Genomic DNA, 23,517 nt, shown 5'->3' on the forward strand with positions numbered 1-23,517 from the left:
GAGACCTACCTTAGAGAGGGTGGGTGGTACAAGTCTTCGAGGACTTGTGTTTGGTGTCGAGCGTGAAGCGGCTCGTGGGTCCCCGTCCTCGGAGTTAGGGACCAGGACTACCTATGTGTCCTAGGTGGTAGTTCCACATCTTCTGCAGAGGTTAGGGATGCATCCTGTCTTGAGTTGAGCCCCTGGGAGATTCTCTCGGTTGTTGGTCGCTCTCTTGGGGATTCAGTCTCTGTTAGAATGTTCGGGTTAATAAATTACCTGAAATAATATACCCCCGAACGTTCTCTTCTGAGATGGTCACCTGTGCCTGTGTGTACCCACTGGATAAGATAATTAAACATCATTTAGAAGAGTTAGGTATCAAAACTAGTGGAGACACTAGAGAGATATATGTAAGTTGCATTTCAGATGCTTTTTACTATCAACTTGTAAATTAGTAAAATTCTTAACTTGGTGGATACGAGGTAATTAAATTGTTATCTTAAAGGGTACATGTGAATACATTGACTGTGACATACCTCACCTGCTTATCAATGTTGCATGTCTGTTATTGTTATATAACTGCTCACCTGCTCATGTACATGAATTTAGATCTTTGTTACATAGTGTTTACCTGTCTTGATATACACTAAAGATCAACCATGACACTCATACCACACACTCGATTCACGATATACTTGCACTATCAGAACATAATTCCTGCTTAGACGTGGTAGTCTAATTCCTATTCTATTTGAACATTTTCAGGTCCTGAGTAGTCACCACAAGCGGTTACAGGAGAGGTTTCGACATCTGTTTGATCTACTGGTTTCCTGGCCAACTTGTAACTGATATGCCATCAGGAATTCATTCTTTGTAAATATACTTTTGTAAAGTTCATGAACTGAAGTAAAATAAAGGATGTGTCGATTGTTTGAAGATCTTTTTACCTGTATCGCTCCATTTATTTAACCATGAGTTATAAAATGATTCCGCTGTATAAAAAAAATCCCAGTGTTTCTGGTTTAAGTTTTTGGGGCGTTACAAATCCCCATACGGGTTTCCTCACCACTTAGCTTAGTGATTATATCTTCGATAAAAGTAGATGTGAAGGCGGATAGAAGAGAGGACCGAATTTGTTCAAATTCGGGTCTAAGACCATTTAGAAAATTGAAAAATCAATCTTCCTCTAGTTGTTTGTGTCTTAACTCAATTGCTTTTCCGCTCCATTTTGGTTCGAGCATAAGCAAGCTCGTCCCAAATAGATGATAGTTCGGCAAAATATTCTCTAATAGACAAATCGTTTTGTTGAAGGGTCAAGGCTTTCTTTTGGAGGTAATATTTGTGTGATAAATCCCTTGAAGTATACATTTTTTCAAGGTACAACCAAGCTTCGGAGGCCTTTTTGAACTTAATGATGTTGGCATTGATCTTGGTTTTTACGAACGAAATAATCCAAGACAAGATCTTGAAGTTCTTCATCTCTCACTCATCATGCTTTTTTGAATAATCTTCTAAGACTTTTTGTCTATCTTCCCCCTCAAGAATCTTAATATCCGCTTTTTCAATGATTGTAAGTTTAGGTTCGGGTTTCGATATTGAACATTGAACGTACCCCCAAAGACCCTTTCCTTTGATATGAGCTTCCATATTCCCGGCCCAAACATGATAGTTTGAACCACTAAGTTTAAAACTAAGGGAGAAGTGGGAGTCTTTTTCACCCATTAGAGAAGGTAGAAGATAAAAAATAATATGTACCTCAAAAGATTTTAAGTCTTTCTTGATAAAAGAGGCTTCTAAAATATTGCCCGAAGAAGATGATTCACTTCAAACTTCAATAGCTTGAAGGCATGTTTTTCGAGGCACTTCAAAAATGAAGAGATGCACGATCTGATACCATGTAAAAGTATCTTCAAAAAGATACTAAGATCAAGACCTTAATATTCTTTATAATAAACTCGGCACACATGCACAATAAGAACACTTGTGCACAAAAGCACAACTCACAAAATCTCACAAATGCACAACGACATAAAAAATATTGGAATCACTTTATTGAGCACTTGGGCTTTGACTCAAAGCCATGGAGAAACACAAGGGGGAATACCCCTATTTATACACAAAGGGAAGCCATGGAGGGGCTCCCAATATGATCGTTGGGACCCTTCCAACGGTTATAATTATAACCGTTGGAAGGGCCCAACGATCATGTTGGGTGGGCCCCTCCATGTGCCAAAAAGAAAAAAGAAGGAATAAAAAAAGAGAAAGAAAGAAAAAGAAAAGAGGAAAAAAGAAAGTGTAAAAAATACATACATATTCCAAAAAGAATGTGTAAAATGATGAGTATACCCCTATGGCTAAGGTGAAATAAATATATATATAATAGGTAGATACATATACATATATTATATATATGTATATATATTACCTTATATATATAAAATATATATTAGATAACATGATTTGATTACATAATTTAACAAAAATAACTTTTTCCCCAAAAAACTTTAAGCACATGGCTAGCAATAAATAAAGTTCTTGAAGTTTCCACAATGTGCCTATGTTTTCCTTCAGCTAAACCACTTTGTTGTGGTGTGTATGGGTAAGATCTTTGATGTGTGATGCAATGTATGTTGAGATAATTTTTAAATTCATTAAACAAAAACTCTTCGTCTGAATCAATACAAAATATAGAAATATCATTATTAAATCTAGTTTTAACCAACTTATGAAAGTTTTGAAAATGCGAAAAAACTTCGTACTTATGTTTAAGGAAGTAAATCAAAGTATATCTAGTGAAGTCATCTATAATATTCATATCCACTTTTTGAAATAATTGGTGCTGGACCCCAAACATCCGAATGAACTAACTCAAGTGGTCTAGATGAAATAAATGCTTTGTCATTAAATAGTAATCTCATCATTTTTCTAAGAACACAATCTTCGCAAGAAACGTCATTAATATTACAAAAAAATTTCAATCTTGGAAAATATTGAATTTTGAATACATTTGGATGTCCTAATCTTCTATGCCATAAATTTAAATCCAATACAAAAAGTATCTTTGGGTATCTTCAAAAAATCCATATAGTAGAGACCTTCTCTATGACCTTGGCCATTCAGCTTCCCTAACTGGCGATCCTGCACCTAACATTCATTTTTGTAAAGATGCAAGAAGCCTTCAATCACGAACCAAAGTGTTCACTAATAACAAGTAAACAAACACAAAAGTGTTCTCTAAGGAACACTCTCACAATGTTAAGATATATATATATATATATATATATATATATATATATATATATATATATATATATATAAACCGAAATACCCATCAAGGGTATTTCGGTCTTTTCATCAAATAGGCATCAACCCATTAGGGGCTGAGCTGGTATTTTTATTTTTTCTTTTACTTTGTACCTTTTTTACTTCTTTTTTTTTTTTGCTTTTTGTCATATTGATTGGGACTGCTCCATATGGTTGTTGGAGCTGCCACGGTCACATGGGGCTGCCCCCCTTGGCCTCTCCCTGTATTATAAATATGGCCCTTTGGCCTTGTATTCAATAACTTTTTTTTGAAAGTTTTAATGCAATAACAATTTGTTAGACCCTTGTGTGGGTGGTTTCGTTGATTCAATCAAGTATTCTACTTGATTGAAAGTGTATTCTTGCATGTGTATCGGATTCAATCTACTTCATTACATGGTATCAGGGCTTTGGTGATCCAAAGGCAATTTTCTAGAAGAAAGATCATGACAATATCAAGAGAAATATCGTGAGCTTAGCAGATACCACAAATCAAGGATTGTTGCATCGGGAAGCATGCTTTTTCTCAAACAAGTCTTGTATCTCTACCTTTCTCTCTTCTTCCCACTCTCTCTTCACATTGTAAAGAAATGGAGAATGAGAGAAGTTATAATCTCCATACCTGTACGCCTAAATGATACAAACTATGTGATGTGGGCATCCATAGTAAAACACAAGATATGGGGAAAAGGATTATGGGTTTTAGTGGATGGTAACGAAAAGGAACCTAAGTTCATTCTTACGAAAATTGAGAATGGGAAAGAGGTAGCTCTTCAAGGAGAGGAAATGGGTAAAGTCATTTCCGATTATGAGAAAAAATGGAAAGAGTGGAGGATGGGTCATTCCAAAATAATTGGATGACTTATCAATAGTATAGACATTCATAAATGCTCTAGCTTAGTAAAATTTGATTTTGCTAGTGATGCTTGGAAATATTTTAAGGACATGTATAGTTTTAAAGATATTTCTCATATATGCAATGTTCAAAATAAAGTAAGAACTATGACTCAAGGAGAGATGAACATTAGAGAATATTACAATGCTCTCTCTCCTATGGGATGAATTGGCTCTTCTTGAGCCAAAATGAGACTGTCTTCAAGATGTAGAACTCCATGAAAATCAAATTAAAACGGAGCATTTTTACCAATTTGTGAATGGTCTTAGGCCCGAATTTGAGGGAACTAAATCGGCTCTCCTTTATAGAAGAGGCGTGCCATCCATTGTCGAAACTCTTGAAGAATTAACTATGGAAGAGAATAGACTGAAGAAGCCATCCGCTTTAAAAGATGAAGAAACTGGACTTGCTATGTCCAAGCCCGGTAATCACACTAGGAGTTACAAGCTTCCTCACTTTGTAAAGAATGAGAATGAGAGAAATCCCAACAACTATAAAAGAAACGATAAAAGAGGAGATCATGAGTACAAAAAATGTGGCAAAATCATATGCTATCATTGCTATGAACCAGGACACATCAAGCCTTTTTGTCCCAAAAGAAAGAAGATCATCGAGATGACAAGAGAGTTGCTTTGGTGGAAAAAAATGATGTAGACGACTTCAAATGCATTGACTTACTATCTTTAGCTCAATTAATGGTGGCGCTACCAAGGTTGTTAAATGCGATGAGGTGAAGCGAGGCGTTGAGCTTGCGCTTCGCTTCTGAGGCGTACGCCTCAGGTAATTCCATCTTGGATCCCAGATTTCAAATCCAATTCCATTCCTAATTCCAGATTTCAAAATCCAATTCCATTTTCAGATCCCATCTGGACTTCTTAAATCCATTTCTATTTTTAGATTCCATTTGGATTTCTCAAAATCCAAATTTCATCCTAATTTCAAACTTTAAATCTAGAATTCAATTTCACTTCAAATTTCATCTCCTCTCCTAAATTCAGGTTCAAAATTCAAATTCAAAGTCCATTTCTGACTTTGAAACTTCATTTCTTTTTCTCTCATCTTCAAATCATTCTTTTTCAAAGTCAAGATTTATTTTCTCAAAAAACTCTGATTATTTCAAAGACTTAGAACTTCAAATATCTTCCCTGATCTATCTCAAGTTCTAAGATAGATTCAACTATTCAGAAATCATTTCTTCATTTCCATTATCGCATTCACTTCAGAATCACTTGGAAAATCTCAGATTTCCAAAAGTGTTTTCTCAAAAGCATACATTTCTGCATTTACATTGCACAAGCATGATTCTCTGTGCATTTTAGACTTAGAATAAATTCTTAGATAATATTTCAGCAAAGCAAAAAGGCATAAATTCGATCCTTGGTTCGATTACCCCTGGTAAAAGCGCCAGGAACGGTCGAACCTCGTACAGATGAGTGAATCCCGTCTCTCAATTTTCTCTCAAATATTTCAAAACGGAGGTGAGTAATTTTTTCTAAATATTTTCAAACTTAAGGTCAAGTGAGACCTTCGCAAAAGATTTCCTCTCTTTCTTCTTTCTTTTCTTTTCTCTTCTCTCTTCTTTTCTGTCTTTCATTTCTCCCCTTCAAAAAGGAGAAATAGAGGTTGGAAAGGAAAAGAGAAGGAATACCAAGAGGAAAATTTTTGCGATAATCACACAACTCCATATGGATGTTGGAGCTGCCTCAACCCCCCTTGGCCTCTCCATGTATTATAAATATGACCCTTTGGCCTTGTATTCAATAACTCTTTTTCTAGAGTCTTAATGCAATAACTATTTGTTAGACCCTTGTGTGGGTGATTTCGTTGATTCAATCAAGTATTCTACTTGATTGAAAGTGTGTTCTTGCATGTGTATCGGATTCAATCCACTTCATTACACAGCACCCACAAAGGAGCACACACAAGAAGGCTCACAATATAAAAAGTAGTATTTTATTGAATCACATAAGTATGCAAAAGGCATACCTTTACAAGGGGGGAATACCCCTATTTATATACACAAGAGGGATAGAAGAGAGAGCTAAAAAGAGAAAGAGAGTCAAAGAAAAGAGGGAGAGGACCTCTCTAACGAGATTTCTAGCCGTTGGGACTTAGTCAACTTAGGTTGACTAAGTCAAATCCTATTAAATAAAAAAAGAAATATATATTTATATATATGTGCATAAATATATATATATATATATATGTATATATATACGAATATTATATATATATAGTTTATATATATACAATTTTAACAATTTGAAGAAGAGATATTACAACCATAATCAAATATTTGAGAAACATATAGAAGATTTAAATTTAATTTGAAAATATATCTAATTGTTGGGATAAAAACTTTTTTGTATTTGAAAGATTTTTCTCAAAAAATTTTATTCCTTTGATTTCAAGAGATGTACCATCAAAACATTTGACACACTTAAGTTATTATGACGTTCATATAAAATATCATAATTTGGGGTCATGTGAAAGATGCACTAGAATCAAGGAGCCAAGGAAATTTACCGGGGTTGGAGTAGGATGAGACTGCAGTTCCAGTTGAAGAAGATGACCTTCTAAGAAGAGGTTGAAGAGCTTCCACCAATTGAGATAAGGATTTAGCTATTCCAATGGATACATCTTGAGAGTTATCAACGTTCTTAGCCTCTTGAGGTGTTTCAACCGTAGCCATTTGTTTTTCCATATAGTTTTTTTTCTCCCTTCTTCTTAGCTTAGGGCACATAGGTTTAATATGCCCTGGTTCATAACAATAATGACAAATGATTTTTCTTTTGTTGTCATACTCATTTGCTTGTTTCCCAAAGTGAGGTGGTCTATAGGTATGAGTATAAGATCTAGGCCTAGAGACGATCAACACGGATTCTTCAACATTTTTTAGAGAAGTTTTCTTCAACCTATTCTCTTCCATACTTAGTTCCTCTAGGGTATGTTTGATGCGTCGTTCCCAGCATGATTCAGACGAAAATCTCGTTGGGAACAGATATTTCCAACAAACGTTGGATGCGGCATACGGCGTTACATGCGTCCGTTGCGTCCATATACATGTGATATTTTTGTTTCACCCTCCCCATTGTTACAAAATTAACTGGGACGAGGGGAACAAAATTTCCTCGACGGGTGCGCCTCTCTCGCTCGACGCTCTCTCCGCTGAGCAGAGGGAGCACGCGGCCGGGTGGACGAAATTGGCTCCATCAGCTGGATTTTCCATCTCGTCGACTCCAAGACCCCCTTCTGCCACTGCAAATCGTCCCGCGTCGTCGGGATCCCGTTCCTCCGTTCCAGGTCATGCGTGAGACAGGGGTACCCCGATGATTCGACCCTGAACCCACCAGAGACATAGAAGAAGTGGTCGCTCTTGTCGTTCCTGGTGCCGATGAAGCACAAGGAGGGAAAGTCGTCGTCGGTCGGCATATCCAACTATCCATTTTTCGGACACTTCTTCAAGAATCTGGTTGATGCTGCCCTCATCGGAGGAGGAGCAACAACTAAGAGTCGGGGTTGGTCCTTCTCTACTCCTATTAGCGTTTTTCGACAGACGAAGGCAACGAACAGTCGGTCACCTATGTGTAGAGGTTGAAATTTTCTCCTTTAGAAAAATATTTTCTAATACTTTTTTACTAATTTCACTGTTCTGTAACAAATATCGCGAGATTTATGAAAATCTCGTGATAATATCGCGAGAAATTGCTTGAAAGTTTAAAACGGCAATTTCTTGCAAGATTTTTAAAATATCGCGAGATTTATGAAAAAAACATAAATACCGCGATTTAAATGTGATATTTACGTTTTAAACAACTATTTATCATGAAAAAACTGTATTTTTTTATATTTTTTATTAATATTTTCTTATAAAAATATTTTTATATTTTTTAATTAATTTTTTTATTCCCAAGATTTTGTCGAAAAAATGCGAGATTTATGAAAAAATTTCAATTTCTCATGAGTTTTTGACAAACGAGATTTTGCTAAAAAAATGTTTGTCACTATGTTTCACTGTACATTTTGCTCATTAAAATTCCACCTTTTAATTTCGTAATTAGATCCATATTCGGGCAAAAAACCATAATAAACTTGTTAAAACATGTAAAATAGTGGACATATCGGGTCATACGATCCAAAACGAAGTAATTCGACCCATTATCCATAACTGTCCAAGTTGTCTGCACATCGTCATCAAACAACGAACATTTGGAACATAACATTTGAGTATGGTCCAAACAAACGTTGGACTTGGAACAATTGTTACGAAACGATAGGAAAATTGGTTTTGTTCCGTTCTTTTTGTTCATTTCATCCAGCCCTAGACAAGCGATCAAACATACCCCTATTGTATCAACAATAGATGAAACTTTACCTCTATGCAAAAGAGCCGATTTAGTGGATTCAAATTCCGGCTTCAATCCATTCACAATTTGATAAGTGTTGCACATCGATTTGTCTTTGGCAAAGTTCAATATCTTCAGGAGAATGCCACTTTGGTTCAAGTAGAGCAACTCTTCTCAAAGTTTGGATAACTCGTTACAGTATTCTCTAATGCTTTTGTTGCCTTGAGTCATAGTTGAAACTTTGTCTTGTAGATTGCACACGTGCAATATCCTTAAGTAAATACATGTTTTTGAGGTATTCTCAAGCATTGTTGGCATGCTTGAATTTCACAAGGCTAGAGTACTTTTTGATGTCTGCACCATTAATGAGCCAAGACATAATCTTGGCATGTCCTACTCTCCACTCTTTTCACTTTTTTTCATAATTAGCTATAGCCTTAGTTTTTTCCACATCGAAAAGATAAACTTTCTTCTCGTTCTCCACCTTAGTGAGAACTAGTTTAGGTTTTGGGTCAGAACCATCCACTAATACCCCACAACCATTTTTCTCAAATGCGATGCTTCATAATTGAAGACCACATAACGTAATTTGTAGTTGAATTTCATGGGCATGATAGTGACACTTTCTTTGTCATCCATTTTTACAAGGATAAGAAGAGATAGAGAAAGATGTAGAGAGGACACAAGAGCAAAAGCACCACTTTCACGAACTTTAAGAAGATCGAGTAGCACCCGAACCAACGAACAAATCCAACCTTCAAGAGATCACAACTTGATCACACAAACACTTGAATGTGAATCACCAAGAAGAAAGCAAGCTTTTATTGCAACCACCAACACGAGCGTAAGGACACGATTTCACGAACCAATGAACTATCTTCAATTTTAATGAGCACCTTGCTCTTATACCATGTAAAGAACCAAAAAAGTCTTCAATCATAGACAAAAGCCTACCAAAGAACAAAGTGGACAAGCAAAAAAAGTTGTCACGATGGACACACTCACAAATCCCACAAAGCGGGCTCACAAACATACAACAACAACAACAACTACGCCTTCATCCCAAAACAATTGGGGTCAGCGATATGAACCAAAAAAGAAATTCATTTTGGGTCTTCCACATGAATCCTTTTCCTCCAATCATTTCTATCCAACGCCATGTCCTCGGTGAGGTTCAAAGCATTCATATCCTTTCCTATCATCTCCATCCAAGTCTTCCTAGGCCTACCCCGACCTCTTTTAACTAATATATTTTTCCATTTCTCCAACCTTCTAACTGGAGCATCATTAGGCCTTCGCCGAATATGTCCAAACCACCGTAAACGATTCTCTCGCATCTTATTTTCAATGGGTGCAACACCTACCTTCTTACGTATCTCTTCGTTCCGAATCTTATCTTTTATTGTATTTCCACACATCCATCTAAGCATCCGCATCTCAGCTACACTCATTTTTTGAATATGATGTCTCTTGGCAGCCCAACATTCTGTACCATATAGTAAAGCGGGTCTAATAGTCGTCCTATAAAACTTTCCCTTCAACCGCAATGGCATTCTACGATCGCACAACACTCCAGTAGCACTTTTCCATTTCATCCACCCAACCTTTATCCTATGATTTACATCTCCATCAATTTCTCCATACTTTTGAATGATGGATCCCAAATATTTGAAATAATCATTCACCGGTATATCTTGCTCACCAAGCTTCACTACACTCCCATCACTACTTCGTTGCTTACTAAACCGACATTCCATATATTCAGTCTTACTCTTACTCAACTTAAAAATGCTCACAAACATAAAAATATTAATTTATAAATAACCAAAAAATGCTAGAAGCATTAGATTACAAGCGGGGATTCATCCCCTTTTATACACAAGAGAGCAAAAAGAGTCATTGGAGCTAATTCAACGGCTCTATTTATAGCCTCCAACGGCTAGTCAACCTTGTGTTGACTAGTCAATTAACAAAAATAAAATAAAATAAAAAAGGAAAAAAAGAGAAAAATATTTACAATAAATATATACATATATAATATATATGTATACACTTACGTATATATGTATAGTATGTATACATATAGATACATATATAATATATTGTATATATACACATTATATATATATATACAATTTTAACATCAGCATGATTGATTTACTAGAAATCGACACTTGGATCATGCATTTTGGATGGAAAAGCGGTATTTGGAGCCTTGAAAATTTATGAAAATTGTAGGCCGTTGATTTTTGAAACCTTATAAAAACCTGTCCATGCGTAGGAATCAAATGCTCCAAGAAGTGATTCCTATAAAAACAAGCTTATAGATCACATCTGTATGGTCAGAATTTCGAAAAAACACCAAAAATCCAATAGCATGTCTCATTTGGCATGTGCCCATTTTGTAGGTTTCCATTTCCCCATATACACACACAAATATATATATATATATATATATATATATATATATATATATATATATATATATATATATATATATATATATGCTAACAATACTGATAGTGAGAAATCATCTCATAACATGTATCAAATCTCCTCCACCTCTTACCTATTCTATATGACTAGGTCCTAATTTTGATAGGTTTAGGCTTCCTAATTCTGATCAACTTCTTATAAACTGGATCCTGGATCTGTGTATGGATCTATTACATTGACCTGTTTGGACTTTGGAATGGATGACATCCGAATTTTGGTGATGAGTTGTATATGTGCTGCCTCAGTCCTCTTGTACACCTTGTCAACCTATGCACAACATGTGCCTCTTGGCTTGGCTTTGGGTCTGTCATAGTGTCCACATTAGAATTTGGATCACCTTGGCTACTTTTATCCATATTGTTGAATAGTGTAATATAATTGTATCCTGTGTATCACTAGCTATTTGTGCTACCCCTCCTTTAGTGTATATATTTTTATTCTTTGGGGGCATTTATGTAATCTGTCAATAAGAGGGGGTCGACCTCTTTATGTTGTATTGTTCTTTCAGTTTTGAGACTAATGAAGTTCATCTCTTCACTTCTCCTTTTTGTGTCTCTTTTCATGAAACCCTAATGTACATTTGAATCTTGAATATGGTATTAGAGCCGTACCAAGATCAAATGAGGGCGTGGGAGCTGAGTTTTGGGAGAGGAGCAAGCTTCATTATCGCTCATGAGGTTTAGTTTCAGGGGTCTCGTCGGAAAGTGTTGACGTCATCTTCGACCATATAGACAATAAGGTTTAGGCCATCTGAAGCAACTACTTGGTAGATCTTGATTCTAGAAAGCCTCTAAATCAAGAATTGTGATCATCAGAGTAGTATTTGATTTTATATGCATTTTTCTTTGAATTTTTGAAAAGGGCATGAACAGTGACCTGTTTCAACTTTTTTGGCTTGTTTTGATCTCATTGGTAGGTTTAGATGGCATGTGTTTGATGCTTATGGGTCTTTTTTGACTGGAGATTGCGTTGGAGGTCTGTTGGGTAGAAGATTTGATGTTTTTCGTGATTTGTATCATGGTTTTGAGGTGTTCCTAAGGGGCGGTAACTATGTTGAGCACTATACAGGTTATTGGATTTTAGTTGTTTGCATTCTTGGCTGATTATTTTGCATTTGGTCTGATAAAAATTGGCTTCAGTTGTGTATATTCATAACTGGGAGTGTGATTGCGGGTGTCTTTGTTGGAATCACATTGTCTTGTGTTGCAGTGGCATATTTTCCCTGTTGTAATCGACACCTACATGTTGCAATAGCTGTCTTGCATCGTAGTGCTATATTCTTTTCATATATCTAGCACTGTTTTGCTACTTTGGTGTTTGTGTGCAGCTCTATAATTGTAGTTTGGGGTTTGGTGTTGAAATGAAGAAAGATGGAATTCAAATTGTCTCGGTGAAATTGGATGGGACAATGGTTTGAGAAGTTCAATATTGCAGTGAAATCACTTGGGTTTGAGCAAAGTCACCATGATCCTGCTTTGTTTGTGGCTTCTTCTGCCCAGGTAAAGTGTATATTGCTCCTGTATGTAGATGACATGATTACCACAAGAGATGATGCACAGAGAATAATTGATATCAAGAGCAGACTAGCTGATATGTTTGAGATGAAAGATCTAGGATATTTGAAGTATTTCCTGAAACTTGAGGTTGCTTACTCTAAAAGAGGACTTTTTTTGTCCCAACACAAATATGCAACAAATCTTGTATCTAAAACAAGGTTGATAGATGACTCCAAAAAGGTTTGCAGATCTTGTGACATATAGACAACTGGTGGGCGATTTCATATATTTGATAATCACTAGACCAGACATTACTCATGTTGTACATGTGGTCAGTCAGTTTATGAGCTCACTTGCACTAGTGCATCTGGTTGTTGTACTTAGGATCATTTGATATGTGAGGGGCACTATGCATTTCAGGATGTTTTTTCTCTTCATTCTCTACAGATGTTAGAACCTTTTGTGATTCAGACTTTAGAGATTCGACCAAAGATCGCCTCTCTACTACTGGTTTTTGCATGTTTATTGGGAGCTCTTTGATTTCATGGAAGAGTAAAAAGTAACAACGGGTTGCTCTGTCTACTGCGGAGGCAGAATATAGGGCTATGGCTCAAGTTACTGCTGATGTCATATGGATTAGATGGCTCTTGAAGGAGCTTGGAGTTCCTATTTCTGAGAAGACACCTCTATATTATGACAATATGAGTGCTATTCATATTGCCAAGAATCCCGAGTTTCATGAGAAAACGAAACATATTGAGATTGATTGTCACTTCACTAGAAGATCCTATGAATATGGAGTCATAACTCTCACAAAAGAGTAAATTGTAGATGTTTTCACGTAGAGTTTAGCCCCATTACACTTTCAATCCTTCATTTTCAAACTTGGGATGATTCCTCTTGCATCATCTCAAGTTTGAAGGGGAGTGTTGACTAGTGTAATATACTAGTATCCTGTGTATCACTAGCTATTTGTGCTACCCCTCCTTTAGTGTACATATTTTTTTTTTTTTGGGGGGGGGGGGGGCATTTATGTAATCTGTCAATAAGGATTGTCACTTCACTAGAACCCTTTATGTTGTATGAAGTTCATCTCTTCACTTCTCCTTTTGGTCTCTTTTCATGAAACCCTAATGTACATTTGAATCTTGAATGCATATCACTTCAGAGAATCGGTATCAGTGGTATCTTGGACCTGCATTGCATCAATTTCTCTATTGTCTATTTATGTTAAATAAAAAATAGATAAGCTTTCTATAATTTCTATTGAGGTGCATCTACCATTTCTCCTGAAAACTCTCTCTCTCCAGTATTTCATTATGTAAACTAATTAACATTTGTGAGTGTTTTTCAAGATCTCTCCTGTTGCATTCAGAAGTATAAAACAATAATAACAATAAAATACCTTGCATACGGTGTCAAAATCACTTGTCTATATCTTCCAGCTTTTTATCCGCCCATTTTCGTTGTTGGCTATCAGTTACTACTGGGTCAAGCAAAATGATGGAGCTTGTTTGGTTCTTTTCATTTCTTAAAAGTATTTATACAGTACCTGGTCTTGTCGTTTAGTGGGTGTATGGATGAGAACTAGCAAGGCAGTTGGTGGAACCCCCTATTTTTTTGTGCATTCAGCAGATTTATTATCTTATTGGCAGGAATATGCTGTCTATTCTCTATCTGATTTGTCTATTTATCTTAGTTTTTCCATCATTTATGGGCACTTATTCATTTTGATCTTCAAATCATGTATGTAACATGTACAATGGGAGTTCAGACATGTAAATCAAGCTAACTTGAGGTCTGGAGAGTCAATTCTTTTAAGCAGTTTTGGTCAGAGATGGGATCATGATGATTTTCTGGCCAGGAGTCGGTGATTGTTCTGTATCATACCTTCGTCTCTTTCATATCTATTTAGTCTCCTTGCAAGGCAGAACTTGGAGAGTTGAAAACACTTTAGGTTGCGATTTTTCTGTTGCATAGATCTGCACTGCAAGATTTGCTTTTAGTGCAGCTTTGAGTTCAATTACATTTACAAAGATTTGAGATCTGTCTGATACTCTTTGGGTGGCAACTCCTGAGTCGTTAAGGTTCACATCTGCATGAATTGGCTCTGGGCTTCCTTTTGTTAATATCTCAGACCAGAGAAGAAAATCTTTACTCGTGATACAAAAGAGGAAAGAGGCCCATGGACGAATATATGAGAGTACTTGGGGCAAAAATCATGGTACCTAGATCAAGGCTATGGCTTCTAGGTCATCCTAAAGGTTGTATATGTACCCATATACCCATATGATCTGAGAGGTAGCTTTACCATTTAACCATTTGCATTGATGATAATGCGTGCCTTTTTCGCCCCTTATGTTGACTGCTAGATAGAATTTGTACGTGATTCAATCACAAGTTACAAAAGATAGTCTTTTATAACAAGGTAAGTTTGCAACATCAATCTCTGCTGATTTATAAAGCAACGATGTATGGTAATTATTGCAATATTTTGTTCTGCCTTGCATATTCATGTCTCAGCTCATTCAATATTGAAGTGGGCATCGGAATTCACTGAATTGATAATTGATCTGTTTTATGTTCCTCTTAGCAATTTAAGTGTTCATGCAATCCATTGACTATTAAGCAACAATATCATAACTTTTATCAATTTGGGCCAAAACTACTGAGAATAATGCATGGCCGATTGTCATTGGAAGAATGTTAGGTCCTAGGTAGTTTTCTGGCTTAATATCCTTGAAAACATTTGCTAGCCAGCTGATGATATAGGCACTTAGCAAGACAAATTACCTTTATTCTGCACCCTGTAATTGAGATTGTGAAGAAGATGATTTGGTGATCTTTGACGAAAGTTTCCTCTTTATTGTAGGACTAAAGTGGTTTTCTTCTCCGGGCGTGCACAAAATTCCCGTGTTCGTCAGGAGCTGATTACTGCTTGGGAGAATGATACCTCTATGGGCATTTATTCTGGAAACCTCCCCTTCCCATATGAGGAAGGGTTCAGGAACAGCAGATACTGTCTCCATGTGAAGGGCTACGAAGTAAACACCGCAAGGATCTCGGACGCCATGCACTATGGTTGCATTCCTGTAATAGTGTCAGACCATTATGATCTTCCATTCGCTAGTATTCTAGACTGGAGTAAATTTTCTGTCATTATTAGCCACGGAGACGTTCACCTACTTAAGAAAATATTGGTGTCTATATCTCAAGAAACGTATGAGTGCATGTTTCACAATCTCTGCCAAGTTAGGAAACATTTCCAATGGCATGAATTGCCCCAAGGTTATGATGCCTTTCACATGACTTCTTATGAGTTGTGGATAAGGAGAGGTATGCATTTACCTGTAATCTGAGTAAGGAACTTCCGAATCAATTCCAAAAGAAGAATGTTTTAAAGAAAATGCATATGAGGAGTGAATCATCATGCCAAAGTTGTATATTTTTTTGTGTGGACGAGTCTTACTATCTGCACCACAACTCAACAAGTGTGTAAACATGTGGTTATCTTTGTCATGGGCTTATTTCTTCAATAAGCCAATATGGTGTGACGTCCTTCTTTACCGTTGTAAGTTTCTCAATCGCTCACTTGCAACTCATTCATCACGAGCATAGAATGCTTTGCAAACTTGCAACGTGTCGAACTGCCCAACCTAGTAAGCTTAACGGTCAAAAGTCATGTACCAACGCTTTTTCATGTGTTGAATCATTTTTATTGGCCCTACGCATCATCTCGTGCGCAACTGCCTAGCGGAAGCTGATCAAGCACATTTTTAAATGTGTATTCTATATAGTCTATGCTGTTTAGTGCATAGCCGTCTTATACTAGCTATCACTTTTGAAAAAAGCACAAACTTACCTTATCCTTGTGTATCATAGAGCGTATTACGAATTCATGCACATGCTGTAGCAAAACCTCGTCACTGAAGGAACAAGATCGTGTGGCCTCCAGTTTGAAGATCAATTGATGATTGAGCACCATAGTGAAGAACACCACTCAAACTCATTTGGTGGCGCTTAGGTATTCTTTTGCCTAGCCCTGAATCACCATACTTGGTTGGAATCACCTAATGTGATCCCTGAGAGAATTAGTCATAACCCACACGCACCCTTGTGTGTTCAACCGCTACGCGTGTGAGCCATCCTGCAAGTCAAGAGGTCCTCAACCAAATCTACCAAAAGCAACATTCTCTGATTAATTGGCACTAACCAAACAATGCTTTACGTTTGTGCCGCCATACAACGATACACTAACAACGATATTGTTGCCTATGGCATGCTATGCTACTACCACACATCACTGATCAAGCCAACGCACACAGCGTGTTTTTATAGTTGCATTTTTCACTCAGTAGAGCTTTGCACTACATATGCTCCATTCTGAAAGCTCGGTCCGAGACATTCTCCCCCACTTAAACCATTATCATCCTCGACAATGCCGGTGCAAGTAAGAACACAGTGTCAACTGATACGCCAGTTTTTCTTTGTAATTATCTTTGGTTTCCTTCTTTTCTTCACACTATTCAACTTGTTCTGGTTTTCATCTACTATTGCCGCAACCTTTAACACACCAAGTCTCATTCCTTAACGTGTCTTTGATCACTTAGACAACAATCTTCTTCTTTATCAATATCGAGCATCATTTGCTCATGAGACCCCAGTGCAGTCTCATACACAAGCAGGTCATCCTTGTCCGCGCGACAAACTTGTCATCTTTATGCTCATGGCTGGGGTGCCTTCCAACTCCAGCAATAGCAATTTCAAGCTCTTCGTGGTCCTCGCAAAGATAGATGGTCATCAATGGGTGCCGCGGAGATATAAACTTTCTTAAGCACCAACTTACGATTTTTCAACGGTTCAAACTAGTCCTCAGATGGGGGACGCCTACTTGCATATCACCTCGAAGCGGTCATTCAAAGTGTCTGCCTAGGCACTCGTCCTCACAAGGGCACTTTGGCCCAACGCTGCAACTCTCATCTAAAACCAGCATGTTGTAACTCTCTCACAGAGTTAGCAAAACGTTCTCGTAGGAACCAAACCAATGAGCCACGAACAACAACTTTTTTCGTACACGCAATCCACAGAGGAACTGCCAACTCAAAGAACCAAAATAATGAGCATTATGCTCAACATGGCACTCTGCTAACCTACAATCTTGGAAAAGAATATAGAAGTTTAGTTGAGTCTTCCATACCCAAGGGTGCAAATTCATCCAGCCGAATCTAACGTGCATTCTCTGCATGTACAAGTCCAACGTCACACGCTACCTGTGAGCTTAACGCACAACTGATAAGAATCTTTGGCTTATCCACGTTTTCTTAGCCAACTGAACAACAATCTTACACTTCTGCTTATCATCGACAAGATGACACATACCAACCTGCTAACATCTTGCTTCTATGTTCGATCAACCACACTTCAGCTGCGCAAAATTGTGTAATCAAGATAAACCATCTATGTCTTTTTCAGTATCGCACACAATGAACAACAAGGTCTTCGCGAATTTTTCTGCTCTGATGCAAATTTGTTACAGGTTTATTTCTTCAATAAGTTAGTGTGTGGCGCGATGGTCCTTCCTTACCGCCGCAAGCCTTCCAGTTGATCTCTTGCAACTCATTCATCACGAGCATAGAATGCTTCGCAAACCCACAACATGCCAACCTGTCTAACCTGGTCAGCTTAATGGCCAAAGGCCATGTACCAACACTTTTTCATGTGTTGAATCATTTTCATTGGCCCTGCACACCACTTCGTGCATAGTTGTCTAGCGAAAGTTGATAAAGCGCATTTTCAAATGTGTATTCTATATAGTTCATGCCACTTAGTGCATAGTTGTCTCATATCAACTATCACTTTCGAAAGATGCACAAACTTGCTTTAGTCGTGTGTGTCATGGAGTGTATTGCGACTCCATGCGCACACCACAGCAAAACCTTATCATTGAATGAACAAGACCTTGTGGCCTTCAGTCTGAAGACCAGTTGATGATTGAACATTATAGCGAAGATCATCACCCAAACTCATTCGTTAACGCCTGGGCATTCTCTTGCCTAGCTCCGAGTCACCATACTCGATTGCAATCACCTAATGTGATCTCTAGGAGAATTAGCCTTAACCCATACGCACTCTCGTGCGTCCAACTGCTACGCCTGGAACCATCCTACAAGCTGAGAGGTCCTTAATCAAATCTGTCAAATGCAACATCCTCTGATTCGTTGGCACTGCTTAACCAAACAATGCTTCATGTTTATGCTGTCACGCAACGATGCACTAACGACGATATTGTTGCCTATTGCATGCTATACTACCAGTGTATGTCATCGATGCACACCGCACATTCTTACACACTGCACATACCCCCATTCCGAAAGCTTGGTTCAGGACTGTCTTTATGTAATTTTTAATTTCTTATGCTGATGGGTGGATGGAAAATGAGGCATATCCTGATTCTTGGTAACAATATTGTAATATTTGAATCAGATGGGATATTGGTTAAGATACGAGTTGGACCAGATCCAAAGAAATCGGACAGAAAGAGGGTGAATCATTTTCCTTATTTTTTTTTAAAGAGAAAGCTGGGGTTAGTCCGACGTGCACCCGACGTGCACCAACTGCTCAGACCATTGGGTATCGAGCTTGCAACGTCCTGACTCCCAACACGAGACCTGCGATAACTGCTCCTAGTAATCGTCCTCCTTGTTTGCATAATGAAAATTTTCAAAATTTTGAAAAACACTGTTATCTCAAAATTCTGACCGACCACTAAAAACATAAAGGTTTTTTTTCCGCAAATTAGTCTCTGCCTCCGATCGTCTTCAGCCAATTCGATCGAGAGTGAGCAGTGCAAGGTATACATACGACGAACAGCTGAAGGAGGAGCCATGGCAACCAAGGTGTACATCGTGTAAGTCTGGATTTCCCCCATCCATCTCTTCGGGTTCCCCTTTTGTCACTTTTGCTTCTTCTTTCCCTCCCCCTTAATTTCTTCAGTAGTGTACGATAGTAAGAAAGGGTGAGATTGGGATTGTGATGAGTCGAAATGTCCCTCAGCTATTACTCTTTACATGGCCATGTGGGAAGGTTAGCGTCAGAGATACAGAAGGGGGCCAACTCTGTTGAAGGCGTGGATGCGACGTTATGGCAGGTGATTTTTTAGTGAGAGGGTGGTGCATACAAGTGCAGCATCTTTCTTCCTCTATCATGCCGTCAATTCCGTCTTCCTTTCCCCCTCTTTCTCGTTTCCTTCCAGGTACCGGAGACCCTACCGGAGAGGGTATTGGAAAAGATGAAAGCTCCACCCAAGCAGGATGTCCCCGTGATCAGGCCGGAGCAGCTACTGGAAGCTGATGGCTTCATCTTTGGCTTCCCGTCACGATTCGGCATGATGGCTGCGCAGTTCAAGTCCTTCTTCGACGACATGGAGGAACTATGGAAATCTCAGAAACTCGCCGGTAAACCTGCCGGTGTCTTCTGGAGCACCGGCTATCATGGAGGCGGCCAAGAGAATACCGCGTAAATCTCTCTCTCTCATATTTGCACTTGACACAGCTTGGATCTTTTCCTGCTCTTGATTGTGTTTGAAGCTCGCTTGCCAATGCCATTTATTCTTTCATATTTTTAGTTGTTCATTCCGTCGTTATGCCTCTCAATAGGTGTACACATTTCATGAAATGAGTGGAGAAAGCATTCGAGTGATGTTATTGAAAACATGTCCTTATGCCCATCGAGGCAGGTTTGCACTGGCAGTTTGACATACTAATGCCTTTTTCGCGTGGCACAAACACACACACACATTCATGGTAATAATAATTGGTCTTTCTCCTTAATCTTAGTACAGATCAGTATGGCCACTTCAGAAAGTCATAGCTGCAGGTAGGGGTGGCAAAATCTAACCCTACCCGCCAACCGCTTCTTAGTCGGGTTAAGGTTTGGCTTTGGTGCTGCAAATGGTCGTCAGTCTTCCTGTTCCAAATGCATATTGATAACCATCATCTCATAACTTCTTACTAGTGTCGTGTTGGTGACAACTAGCTTCACTTGGTAACAACCAGCTATCCTTCTCAACACTTGGACCTACATTCATGCTTTTTACCATGTTCAGCAGGCTATCAGGCTATGCAGTACTCATGAAGCCCAAGATGTCATAAACAGCATAAGGTGTTACTATCCACTTCAGGCAGACATCTCTCTCAAGTTTGAAGTGCGCGTGCATGCATTTCCTAAACGGGGCGAGGAAATGCTCGCTATTTGAAAGCAATGATTAATGAATTGCTATCTAATATATCAGTGTCATTCCTTGCGCATGCTACCTTATATGTGGTGGTCAGAAACAACATTGTTACATCATATATTTATTCTTTGTATGCAAGAATACGAGTGATTTTCTGTAACATTTACAGGGAAGGTGGTAGGTCATTCTTGAAGCCGCAGCAGTATAGAAGTTCATGCTAGACACAGCATTAAATGGTATCCATTGGAATGGTCAATTTTTGAAATGTGGTGAGCTGATTGACTCACCTAAAAAGTCCCTAAGCTAACCTGTCCTGTCCATCTTTTAACTTTTAGGTGCAATTGATTTCTAATTATAGGTCTTTTCATAATTAAATAACCTATCTCTTGTAAATCTCAATGCGAAAGCCTCTCTCTCTCTCTCTGTGAGTGAAAGTTCAGTCATATTATCCTGTTATATAAATCATAAGGGAAGTTACTATAGTTGGTGGTGTAAGAGAAGTATGCTTCTTAGTTTTCCTTCAGTTTTATCTGTTTTAGCGGCTTGATGCCAAAGTTACTGGAAGCGCTATACTAGAGTGAGAATCATGCCCCCAAGGAAGCAGATTGTTAAAGCACAAAACATTTTTGCTTGCAAATCGTTTGGGAAGCAAGAAGATTGTGATTCTCGAAAACTGGATTCATGATTTCACCCATAGAAGTCTCAATTGTTTGAAATGAAAATTGTGATTTTAGTCATCAGTGTGATTATGCAATTTGTTTTTTTTAGATGAGCAAGCTGGGGTTGGGCAGACCCCCACCAGTTATACAACCATACCATTGGGATTTGAACTCGCAATGTCCCAAACACCTGCACTCACTGCTCCTACCAGACAAGCAGAGCGCCCGTTGGTGTGATTATGCAATTTTATTATTTCATTTTCTTAGAATTAGTAATTTCCTTTATGCCATTGATAACATAAAATAAGATTCTTATGCTATGTAGGTGTGTACATAAATGTTATACGTTATATTGTGTTCACAATTTAGTTTTAAGATTTTTTAATTTTTTTTAATTATAGATCATTTGTTTTTGTTATAAAAAACAATACATTTGCTTTCGATTTGATTTGCATTTGCTTCTGGTTTTATTCACTATTTAGCACTTGTATTTGCTTATTGATTCCACATCTTAGTCTGACAACTTTAGTTGATGGCAAATGGATAATCCTTTTACATGGAAACTGAGAGGGAATGACTCCATCAAGAACAGTTATGTTCTACCAAAAGCACACATCGGGTTGCCAAGATGATTGACCAATGAATCATCTGATGTTTTTTACTTGTGTGATATTTGAGTTTGCTTAAGGTTGATACCATGTTATGTGCATGTTACCAAAGTTTTAAGCCAACACACGAAATCATTTACCTAAAGCAGGAATATACAATTCTTGTTCTAATCAGCACCGTATTTACTGTGGAGATAGGATATAGGTTAGCTTTAACTTGTGTTCGATGATGCTAAACCCCTAGTGACTTGCCATGCAGGTTGACAGCCATCACCCAGTTGGCTCATCACGGTATTATATTTGTGCCACTGGGCTACACGTTTGGTAGTGGCATGTTCGAGATGGATGAGATAAAAGGCGGTTCTTCATATGGGGCTGGTACCTACGCAGCAGATGGATCTCGTCAGCCCACAGAGTTGGAGCTGCAACAGGCATTCTACCAAGGCAAGCAGGTCGCTGCAGTAGCTAAGAGGCTTAAAGCTCCTCCATCTTCATGTTGAACTTCCTCTATTAATATGGGAAGAAAAACTGTGCATATAGAATAAGATTGAACATTTCCATGCACACAAGAGAGACAAGATTACATTTCATGAATAATCAATGCGGGTGCCAAATTGCCGATGAGCCACGTTTTGCAGTTTGTTTCTTCACCTCTAGGTTGCCATAGAAGGTCGAAACTTCTATTCGAGTCAAAGGCTTGCTGAGCTCCATTCTTTTGAGAGAACTCCACCCTACATAAGTAACACCCAACCACATACGATGACAGTTTTCACCTGTATCCTTTTTTCCCTTGTTGATACTAATTCTACTGGAAGAACAAATGCTGGATGACTGTCGCACCAAAATAGTGGTGGCCTTTCTAGGGCATTTTGACCCAATTTGTGCTGAAGAGCGCCTTAATGCTTGGTGCCTTCGTCTGGTACGATGCTGGCCTGCAGACTGCCACACGCGGCGACTTTCTATTCTCAATTCGTCGCTCAAATTTGTTCTGTAGGCCCAGACCATGTTTTGTTGCAAGTTCTACGCAAAATACTATGAGAATTTGGTTGGATAAGGTTGAACGAGGAAAGGACGTCAGGGGGTTTCTCACTTCTGAGAATACTAAAAATGAGAGCGAAGGGGTGGATGTCTGAGTGGTTTAAAGAGTCGTCTTGAAAATGGAAAATTTGTTAGATTCAAGATCTTTGTGTCATGCATGCATGAAGTGTTTTTTTATAATCATGCACAATCCTATCAATCATGTAAAGGCCACTGGTTTTGTTCATAATTACCAGGATACAAAACGGATATGAGAAGCTATAGGCAACGAAACAGGGACGCAAGCAAAAAATAGTATGAAATGAGAAGTACGATACATTTGTGAAGTGTTTATGAAAATGAATAAAAAATAACTATGAAAAGAGGTAGAAAAATACAAAAAAAAGGGAAAAGTGATAGGAACCATTAAGGCTTTGGAAGCCTTGCATTGAAACATGGTTTTGGAGTTGCCAATACCACAA

At 38.1% G+C, this 23,517-nt stretch overlaps 2 protein-coding genes across 2 annotated transcripts in view; both read left to right on the forward strand.

Moving 5' to 3' along the window:
- LOC149833571 (putative glycosyltransferase At3g07620) overlaps positions 1-15,925 on the forward strand; it is a 28,677-nt gene extending 12,752 nt beyond the window's left edge. The window contains exon 2 of the mRNA XM_090012905.1: positions 15,391-15,925. Within this exon, the coding sequence (XP_089869031.1) occupies positions 15,391-15,877 (487 nt within the window). The 3' untranslated portion in view covers positions 15,878-15,925. The remainder of the gene's footprint in view (positions 1-15,390) is intronic.
- Positions 15,926-19,285: 3,360 nt separating this feature from the next.
- Positions 19,286-22,605, forward strand: LOC149833572 (putative NAD(P)H dehydrogenase (quinone) FQR1-like 1). The gene is made up of 4 exons (XM_090012906.1): positions 19,286-19,425; positions 19,572-19,665; positions 19,771-20,033; positions 22,278-22,605. Exons 1-4 carry the CDS (start codon positions 19,403-19,405, stop codon positions 22,516-22,518), a joined length of 621 nt encoding a protein of 206 aa, XP_089869032.1. The 5' UTR covers positions 19,286-19,402; the 3' UTR covers positions 22,519-22,605.
- The last annotated feature ends 912 nt before the right edge of the window (positions 22,606-23,517 follow it).

This window comes from Nuphar pumila, chromosome 7 (assembly GCF_984573655.1).
Source record: "Nuphar pumila chromosome 7, dmNupPumi1.hap1.1, whole genome shotgun sequence".
NCBI lineage: Eukaryota > Viridiplantae > Streptophyta > Magnoliopsida > Nymphaeales > Nymphaeaceae > Nuphar > Nuphar pumila.